The 10731-nt window shown below is 44.2% G+C and overlaps 1 protein-coding gene across 1 annotated transcript in view; it reads right to left on the minus strand.

Annotated features, from left to right (window-relative positions):
- LOC104547935 (ankyrin repeat and KH domain-containing protein 1-like) overlaps positions 1 to 10431 on the minus strand; it is a gene marked incomplete at its 5' end in the record, with an annotated part of 29412 nt that extends 18981 nt beyond the window's left edge. Inside the window, 6 exon segments of the mRNA XM_010193807.1 lie at positions 964 to 1107; positions 2268 to 2413; positions 3233 to 3344; positions 3494 to 3639; positions 9701 to 9934; positions 9937 to 10431. Coding sequence (XP_010192109.1) covers positions 964 to 1107; positions 2268 to 2413; positions 3233 to 3344; positions 3494 to 3639; positions 9701 to 9934; positions 9937 to 10431 — 1277 coding nt within the window.
- Positions 10432 to 10731: the final 300 nt, after the last annotated feature.

Raw genomic sequence — 10731 nt, forward strand, 5'->3', positions numbered from 1 at the left:
GAGACGAACTGCAGCGCCCAGCACCAGAGGAAAGCTCTGGGAAATGTATGTGGATCTAAGGGGATGTCACAGTGTAGGTTTACTGAAAAACTCAAGTCACTAAATAGAGAATTAGTTCTCTTTAGCTCAAACCGGGACAGAGGGACACGGTGTTTTGTTGTAAGCCAGAAATGACATGTAACAAACACAGACACTGACCTAAGATATCAGTATTTTTGAATTGATTAGGAGAAACCATCAGAGTAACCACATGCAATAAACAATTGCAATTTATAAACAAAGAAAATACATTTCAGCTTTCAGACCCTGAGCTGGCTGATACATGCAATAAACAATTGCAATTAATAAACAAAGAAAACACATTTCAGCTTTCAGACCCTGAGCTGGCTGAAGCACAGCAGCCTTAAGTGACGAATACTAAAAATCATGGCTCCATCTGATTCATTCAGAAAAAATACGCGTCTAGCTCATGACAAATACTAAAAATCACAGCTGCATTTGATTCATTCAGAAAAAATACGCGTCTAGCTCAGCTGCAGTTTCAACTTTCTCCAGGGATGCAGTCTACGCAAGTTTTCCTAAAATTAATAAAGAGGAGGCTTAAGAGACATAGCTGTGAAAATGTGTTCCTGTCACTGCAAAAGGCATCTTCCAACACAACACACCCAGCTGCCCTGAGTGCTTTGGCTGGCTGCTTTACCTGGGTCTGGTAAACAGAGTTTGACTTCTAGATCTTAGACTAGTGGGAAAGGGAAGGAATATGTCTGCAAACTAGAATAATCCCTTAAAATTTAAGTATAAGAGAACTGAAGTTCGTGGTAGTGCTTTTGAATTGCCTTTAAACTAAGATAACATGAACGGAAAGGATAACATCAGTGCAGAAAGGCTGCAAGGAGGAGTGAAACAGCCAACAACAGAGCATCTGTGCTGAGCTGCAGCTCAGCTGCTGTACACAGTGCATTACCTGGAATTAATTTCTGCCCCAGCATTGAGAAGAATCTTGATGATGTTAACATAGCCACCAGACGCAGCAAGGCTTAACGGCGTATAGTCAGACACATTCCTATGTTCTTTATTTGCTCCTCGGGCCAACAGCAAATCGACAACCTGAAAAGATAGCACGCAGGTTAAAAGACATTGTGAGCTTCGCTATTATCCAGGAAATGAAAGGATGTTATCACATGTTCAAACCTTCCAGGATGCTACCAGTTCCCATTGTCAACACAAGATCCTACAGGAAAACCTCTATCAGCTTTTGCTTTACTTTTACACGTGCGCTGCACAGACTGAGCAAGTAACGAGCACACCAGCTCATCTGCGTGGGTTGCAGCAGTGCACTCATCTTCCAGAATGATGACTTTACCTAACCTAAAATGCAAGGCTTTAAAGCAAAGGTCTTCCTGTGAATCTTATGTCTGCAAACAAGGGAGCCATCCCACTCCCATAACAGCTCACACTCTTTGAGCGCCTCTTTCAGAAGCTCCCACAGCTTTAATACGAATAACACTTGGGCCAAGTTTGACCCTCTGTATTAATAATGGTCCTTCCAATGACACACATGGTAAAAATCTGTCTGATGTTAATGGGACAAGCATGAGGAAGGACTTCTCCATCAGAAGCTGCTTAAGAGAAACAAAGGGAGGGGAGGAATAAAACATTTCCAGTGCTGTACTGCACTTTGGTGAACCTCATTTTACTGCTAGCATAGGCTAGGTGATTTTCAAATAAGCCAGAAAAAAACACTGCTCCTCAAGTTGTTAAAGCAGAAACGTAGGAGGTAGATTCTGGCATAAGGAAAATAAAATATAAAGAGGAAGAACAAAAGACTTAAGCAGCTTAGTAACTGATGTTGTCACAGGCCACACTGATCTCTCCTTTTATTTACTATGCACTGCCAACACAAAATTCCAGCTTCTGCCTTTGTGTGCCAGCACGGGCTGGTTTTGTTTTGAGAGCGGGGAGGATAACGGCAGTGTTTAAAGTTATTCACTAAATATCCCTACCTCCCTCACAAAAGTACTTCTCTTGCAAGGACACACAGACAGAAGAGCGACCACAAGTTATAACAACTAACAAAACTGGGATAGCCAAGGGGGAAAACAATCAACTCCCTACTTTGAAAAAGGAAGAGTGAAATTAGCTACACTTACACAGGTTAAAAACCTTCAGAACAAGGATGGTTTATTATATCATCAACAAAAAAATGCTGTACAAAAAACTACCTCCAAAAAGCAACTGAAACCCATGGAGGACAAATGTGTCTGTACCTCTTGGCGCCCACCGGAGCACGCCAACGAAAGCGGAGTATCCTTTGTGCGCTCGGACTGTGCCTCTATGTCCCCCCCTTTGTCCAGAAGGATTTCCACTACACCAACATGTCCAGCAGTCGCAGCCAGAATCAAAGGCGTAAAACCTAGTAACAAGAAATCACGTTAAAAGCAACCTTGAGAGTCTCCAAAGTAGTACTATTCAGGAGCAGAAATGCTCAATAGGGTTAACGCACGATGATTTCCATCGATCAGAGGTGTCTTCTCAGACTGGGGGTTTGCTGCTGTAGGCTGCAACCTCAGGCCCTTTCCTAGTGCTCTTCTGACCCTGACACATCCAGGCCCTCTAAAAAGGGTCTCCAAAAGAAATCCAAGCAGTACTTGCACTGATCAGTGTGGACTGAGTTCCAAGTGACTCCTGTCTTTAGAGGAGTCACAGCTTTCCACTTAATTCCTGTGCTCCAACACGTGAACGCATCTGCGCTGCGCACATTGCCCATTTCCAGTGAGCTCCAAGGAGAGAGGCATGGCTGGATCTGCTCTCTCAGCTCTAAAAGATCTGAGGTTTTGTTGAACTCTTATCAGGAATAATAAATACACAACCTGAATGCTGCTCCCCATAGGCTTTGTCAGCCAACATTTGATATTTACCCCCATTAGCTGCTCTATCACTACACTGAGGTCTTCAGTAGATGAATAATAAGGACAAAAGTGCTTCGTTGTTTTACAAATCCTCTTAAGATACCTCCCCAAGACGCACTTCCTTTCAAAAATCCAGCTAGAAAGGCGTGCAGTGTCACTGGCTTTCTGTGGCAAATATTTCTATGTGAAGCGCAAGAATGCAGCTCTACATTTCTGCAAGCTTGGGTCATTTTCTGAAGCAAAGAATCCCAAATCCCAATTTGGAATTGGCTGTTCCAAGCTGTAATTCACGGTCGAGCTGTTCTACTGTTGGTTTAGCTTACCCTTCTTGTCTCTGTGTTCGATGTTGGCACCACGCGCTATCAGTACGGATACAAGTTCCTCGTGCCCTCCCGCACACGCAAGGGTCAGAGCAGTGTCGTGATTACTTTCAGTCTTCACGGTTGGGAAGAAAGAGAAATATATTCAGAAATTGAAAAAAACTTGGAGAACTTTCATGTTTTTAAGACAATACTTGACTAAATTCTTTCCGTTCAGAACTTATCAGAAAGGAAATTAGCTCAAAACCGACTGCAATTACTCACGTGCGCATCGATGTCGACCGAAGGGTACATGGGGAGCACCGACTGCGAGGGCACGTTGCTGGGCGCCTGCGAACAAGGCTCGGGCGTGGGGGACTCGGTGGCGTGCGAGGAGCTGGCGGAGCCGCTGGGCACTCTGCTGTTCACAGCTGAAAAGTAACGTCGTGTTATTAATCCACCCTCAGTAATGCCCCGTTTCATAGCAAAATGATTTAGTCCTGTAAAACCGCAACGGTCTAACATCAACACGGTAATGGGGGGGAAATAAATGAAGGGTTCCTAAAAAGAAATGAGTTTGTGTCTTGTGTAAAGCAGCTTTCCAGCAGTTAAACGGGGTAAGTATCATCTCCACACTGTGCTAGGTTAGAAAGTAATTTTATCAATTAGTCCGTATGCATGACGAGTACGAATTATACAAATTATTAGTTGTACTTTTCAAATGGCAACCTTCGCTGTTAGAGCTCAACCATACGCTCAGCCTGAGCAGGCAGACGATTTATCCCTAAAACACAACTCTAACGTTCAGAAACACAGCCCCACTCTGGAATTCAGAGGATTTTCACATCAGGGTTAGTGCACACCCAGGCTCCAGAGAAGGTTTGCAAGGAAGACAACCGACAGCAACGTACACCATTAACCACGTCTCAGAGTTAACACAACCTGGGAAGGGTGAAGAGAAGCAGACAGGAAGGGGCAGTCAACAAAAATAAGAAAGCTGAGTGCTGTCTGTGCTCCCTAAAGTTTATTCTGATTCACAGCCTGTAAAAGATTTCACCCTGAAGATGTAAAGCAGAGAGGCCAAGAGAAATGCAACTTTATCATCTTATTAAAAAAATATATTTTTTTTAAATATGAGTAAAATCTGACCCTCACTTATCAACTATTTTTAAATGAAGCTTTACCAGACTTGACAAGTATTTTCAGTGCTGGAATGGCAAATTTCTAGGCTGTGCAGTCTCATTACACAGACTACCTGGTTAGCTTGAATTACTCCAAAACACGTGGCATTTTGTAGCATTCCTGGAACAAACAACTGCTGGAAATCGCCAACAACTGCAGGTAAGAAATAAGCAGAAGCATTTTGCTTTTGTCCAAGCAATAAGGGTCGTTTTTTGCCAACCTTTCCCAGCTCAACCTTCCCGACTGCATTGCCAAATTACACACCAGAAACTGCAAACAGAAGGAAAACGGTGCAGATGGAAGAGTTTTAGAGAAATCCTCCACATGACCATTCACATCACTCATTCACCCTGCAGGACTGCGGATGGACCACAAAGGAAGCGCACGCTGGAGATGGGTCACTTCAGTTGGGGTCTGGAAACACGGGGGGGAGCTTGTCACTGAAATTTTGGGAGGTGACAGCTTTCAGTAGCATTTTTTAAGTAAAGCTTTATTGTCTTTTTTACGTAAAACATTGTATTAAAGTACAGCACTGTCCTTGGCACACAGGCACCAGCCAGCATTAATATTTGGCCACCACATTTCAGCAAAGTGTTGCATCTGAACTGAGAGTTGACATTTGCTTCACGTCCCAACCTTCACGAGCGAACCAGGTTTGTATTAAGAGGCTCAGGTACAAAAGCTCCCACACTTCATCTGCGTACCATGGATTACCATTCACAGCAGACAAGCATTAATTAATGCAATACAATTGTTTTCTTGCTCAATGCGCTGAAGTGCAAGACGCTAATTGGATTTCTAAAGATTATTTCTGCCAAAACACAAGACACCAAATCACCCTGTTAAGGACTTATATTAAATCCTCATGAAAGACACTGGCTCATGCTTTTGGATCCTGCATGTTTATCTATAGATATACCTAAAAACATGTGTCTGTGTGCAGAGGGACTCCACCTGGGCCAGTTTAAGGGTCCTTCATGTAATGTGCTCAGCGTTGCTGTAGCTGGTTCCACAAATTCTCTACGTTTCACAACTATGACTGAAAATACCCAAGTATTTCTTGCGTGCTTTAGATTTTCATCACCTATTTTACTTTACTTTACTTTCACATGCACAGTAACAACGCCAGACACGAGCGAGAACCCCAAAGGCAGCAGAAATGCAGATAAACCCTGTACCGATACCCCAAACTCCTGTTTAAACTGAAATCTAACAACAAATAGTCCTACAATGCCCACTGATCATCACCCCGTCTGTAACTACTGAGCTCACTAAACTGCTTTTAAAGTGTAATTTGCTATTTCCTTAGCACGGCTGCCAAGTTGGTCCAACAGAGCATCAACGTAATCCACGCTCTGTGGAGCAAAACACCTCCAGTGTCACGGGTCTGGCTTAGCCCAGCCTACGTTACACAACAATATAGAGATTTTTTTAACTTAAAGATGACCTCGCAGCAGCGGTTCCAACATCCCTTTGTGCACGTTTATATGGAATTGGAGTTAAATCGTATTTCCCCAAGTTTCTGGGTTGCCCACGTCGATCGCAGGAGGTGGGACAGCCGCTGCTGCTGCAGACCAGGTTGTGCTACTGACAGGACACGGAGGGTGTCAAACCAACCGTGGGACGATCATCTTCAGCATCTCCACATTGTGCCATGGGATTTTAATACAGGGAAAATATGCGGCTTTCACCCTTAAAGACAAGGCAGAAGCTTTCCAACACGCAAACTGCTTCCTATTGAGGTGGTTTGTCCTTTCACTAGGAAGGGTACGGATAAAGACACCGATAGCCAGGTGCTGATTAACAAAAACAGGTAAAAATCAGCTTTCACAAAGCACACCTCAGATCTTTACAAAATACCTATTTTGTGACATCGGTTTCGATGCCTCCACAGACTTCAGTATTCAAAAGACATATTAAAAATATTGTTCTCCATACGACAAAATCCAGGTTCCTCATCTTTTAAGGAGGGCTTGCAGCTTTCCAAAGGGCCTTTCTGTGAACTGGTGTGAAGCCAAAGACAGGACTCCAAAGACACTGGTGACTGCTTTCCAAAGTTATGAAAAAATATCACAGGAAACGTGAATAAAACAAAAGGAAGCGTGAACTTGGTATTTTACCCAAAATCGACTCTGGAGGCATTGGCAGAGCCTTGAGCGAGCAGCTCTGGATGAGATCGCGGCTGTGGTCTGAAACTGGGCTCTCACGAACACTGGACACGGATTGCAGCTCCCCTTTCCCTAAAAGAACTGGGATTTTCAGGACAAATAAAATAATCCTTTTAAAGACCGAGCAGTCTGTCAGTCTGTCCACACAGCTTTTCGGCATCGTGTTACTGCAGAGCTTTGGCACTTTGGTAACTGCATCTCGTCGTAGGAGTTGCCGTTTCTCACTCCGGGTTATCCTGGTAACCACTTTTACTCCAAGCAGCAATCCGAAATACAGGAACTCAAGTGTCACCTTCCAAATCAGTACCTTAAAACATCACGGTTCTGGATGACTGACCACAACCAGAGGTTCAGGACCAAATAACAGCTAATAAATTTTTTTCAAAACGCGGCTGGAATTTCAGAATACAAATGGGAGCTCACGGAGACGCCACCTCCTGACTAAAAACACCAGCAGGAATATTGCAACTGGAGACAAAACCTAGCAACAAAGAAAAGAAAGTTCCTCTTGGATACCCTAAAACAGCAAAAAAGCCTCAATTTAGATGGTGCCAGCTAAGCAATCTGCTACGGTAAATGTGTAATGTGGAGTGAACTGAAACTCCAACTATGCAAGGCGAGATGCTTCAGGAAACCAAATGTGTATTGAGTAATGAAAATGAGATCTAAACCGTCCTCTTCTATTGGAAGATGTCATCCAAAATCATTTACTGCTTACCTGCTCTAAACTGCACAACATCTACATCTCTTCTGTAAACCCAATTAAAAGTCACACCTTCGAAGATGGGATCAGCTGCGAGATTTTTACTTCAGCACATCTAAATAAACTCCATTATACGCAAAATTTTCTGGGGTGGAGAGAGCTGCTGCGTTCCCAGGTTTTACCTGACTTCCCAAAGGTTATTTACCTGAATTCCCAAAGGTTACTGGGTTAATTCTGTGTCCCTTTATGGAAGAGGGGACTCGGGGACAGGTCCAGCAGTGGTCGGTAGCCACTTGGCACCTTGATATCCAGCAGCTCAATGCCTGGCAGCTGACAAATCAGACTGGCAAGATAAATGCTGCATTTAGGTATGTTGTGACAGTTAAATTAGTGAGCAAAACGCTTTACAAAACTAAGGACTAACGGGCAAGTTTGTGGAAAAAGGTCAAGTGCATTTTAGATAGGGATCCAAGTTTGGAGTATGAGTAGATTTACAGGTTTTGAATGTGCATGAAGTTGAGCTATAGCAGGATTATAGTTTACAGAGAGGTCACACTTTTCGCACAGGCTGGGTGTAAAAAGTGAGAGAAATATCTAATTCTCTTCCAACTATTTTTTTTCTGGGGGGAAGGAAGTAAAACAAACACGAATTTCAGAAGAAAATACCTTTCTACAAAGCACTGTCAGGGCATTTTTGCAGGAGCCTCAGGAACTGAGCAGCTAAAGCTTCCCTGAGCATTTCTGGAAACGCAGTTTCTAACAGCTGCAGAAGAGCGTGCTATTAACCGAGTTTGGAAATGAGTTAAATATCACTTCTTCGCAACAACGTCTTTAATCACTTCGCAAAAATAGCAAGCAGTTTCAGAAAAACCAGCCAATGTCTATTCAAGGGGGTTTTAAATTATTTTAAAGACAGTTTTTCTGGTTGGTTGCAATCGTTTCTCAAAGGGCACAGATCTCGCACTCCGCTGACTGCAGCAGTTCTTCATTTGGGTGAATGTTTTGGGTGCCTTACGCAGCTGCAAACCACAGCAGGGTCCATCCTACAGGGTCTGGTGCTCCGTACATTAAACCGTCAGCAACTACCCCAAAGATTAACCCTTGCTGATGACACTTTGCATCCTCCATTCCAATTTTCCTCCTCACATGCTCCAGTTTTAAACCCTGAACAGCAAAACTCGAGAATAATCCAATTGCCTTTTAGTTTTAACGTCGGCTGAAGAGCACCGCAGAGCGGGGACGGAGGCACGCCACGCCAGAAATGGGGAACTAAGAGCGATTTGCTGTGACACGAGAGGATCTCCTTGGATTATGGTGCAAAGCTGACGGAAGCTGCTCCACCACACCACAGCGTTCACCAACTACGGCGTCCGCGGGAGGTTGTAAAGTCGCAGGAAGTCTCGACGTGCGTGAACGCGGTGCAGTTACCGTCCTCAGAGTTCACAGGAATGGCTGCAAAAGGTCTGAGCCCGCATTTCTACAACCTTGACATGAATTGAAGAGGACAGGGCAGCGACTACGAAGGGAGGTCAGGGGGGAAAGACAGGAAAATAAGGGCTGAGGGACAGACACGAGGTGCAAAGAAAAGCTGAAAAAACACCAAATGTAAAAAGCCTAGAGACCAAACAACACTGGCTGTATCCCACGTACCTCCAGCAGCAAACACCAGTCCTAGTCAAATCCACGAAACGAAGTCAACCAAAACGATACCTGGACTCACACAACCCCACGTGCGGGAACTTCCATTCCTCTTGGCACCGTTACCGACAAACGGAGGACGGTTGGGTTTTTGCTTTTCATCCAGATAACGGGACAGGTTTTGCTGTGTGTTATAGCTAACAGGCAGATAATTCCTGTACAACAACCAGGGTTCAGAGGGGGTTCTGGAAACAGGAGCCAGTACAGCACTGAGCGGCTGTGCATGGATCCCAGGTTGTGTTTAAACCGCAGCAACACCTCCAGCAGCGAGGATGGGGACACTTCTGTCCATACCAGTGACAATAATATTCTGTGATTTGGCTTTTTCTAACAATGGCCACTACACTGCAGAAAGTCACCGAGGTATAAGCCTGCGCAGGAAACTCTACGGAAGATAGGAAACTATCACACTTTTAGGGTTCCTAATGGGCACTACTGCTCACTCATGATGAAGCTTTTAAAAGAAGCACAGAAAAAGATGAGGCCAAAGGGGGTAAAACTTGTCTCCAGTAAAGGAAGTTTTGCACTTTGGGAGGGGAAAAAAAATAAAAATAAAAAGATATATAAAAGTCTCATGTTAGAATGGGAAGTCACTGTTAGGATTAATAGCACTAATCAGGAACTTTATTCTTAAGCAAATATTCCCAAACTGGAAAACCCCAAGATGTTTTTGGAGGGAAGGAGAGAGAGGGAAACTGAGCACACAAAGTAATGCAAAAACAGGTATATTTCTGAACCCACCTGCTATTAGGTCATCAAGAGTGTCGGTAAGCGTCTGTGCTGGAGTGGCAACCATTAATCCGTCTGGTTCTTGAACTAAGAGCCCCTGCCCAGCAATCTGCTGCTGCTGTCCTACATTCTGCTGATTCCCTAATGCTTTCTGAAGTTCAAGAGCCTCTGTCCCGTTATAACCTAAATTACCAGAGAAATTACATGGCGGTGCTGGCAAAGGCTGGATAGGGACAAACTCTATAAAAAAAAATGGTGCTGCTCGTCATCTTTAGACAAGATGCTGTCAGCCTGAGGTAACCCTGAAAAGTTATCCTCCGGCAGACCCTTAGCGGCTTCCGCTTCTGGGAAGACCCCTGTGAGCGGGCACTGCTGCTGCAGGGGCAGTGGTGGCTCTGTCTGACCTTTGGTCTCCAGATATTCTTTGGTAAACTGCTGCTGGGTTTTCATCTGCAACTGCCTTTCCACCTTCTGCAGCTCCTTCAAGATCTTCTTCTTCTTCTGGACTTGTTCTTCTCGGTTCTTTTTAAGCTCTTCGATCTTATCTTTATTTAAAGGTTCACCTTGAATTAATTCCAATGATTTAAGTTGTGCTTTTTCAATGGCACTAATTCTCTGTCCAAGTTCATTCAGCTTGCCTTCGGTCTCTTCTACTATGCACTCCAAAGGCTGGTATGGGTGAAAAGGTGGCAGTAGGTCCTTATCTGCTACCTGCAGGGAACTTGACTTCTGCTTGGATGCACCTAAGCACATGAAAAATGTTTGAAAAAATGCCATGCTGAAGATACCCCAAACCTCCCCTCTCACCCACCACAGAAAAACCAAAAGCAAAATCTTTACAGCTAACACTTCACATCTGTCAAACCACAGAAAGGTAAGCCCTGCGCTCGGTGTGGAGACACGAAAGGACAAAGCATATAGCTGGGATTTTCAATACTGCTCCTAATATCCCTTTGGACACAGCTGTTTTATCTTCAGGAATAAGGACCCTCATGGTTTCTGACATACATGGCAATGCAGCTGGGAAGAAAATCGGCAAGAGC

The sequence above is a fragment of the Mesitornis unicolor genome, unplaced genomic scaffold (assembly GCF_000695765.1).
Source record: "Mesitornis unicolor isolate BGI_N332 unplaced genomic scaffold, ASM69576v1 scaffold8021, whole genome shotgun sequence".
Lineage (NCBI taxonomy): Eukaryota > Metazoa > Chordata > Aves > Mesitornithiformes > Mesitornithidae > Mesitornis > Mesitornis unicolor.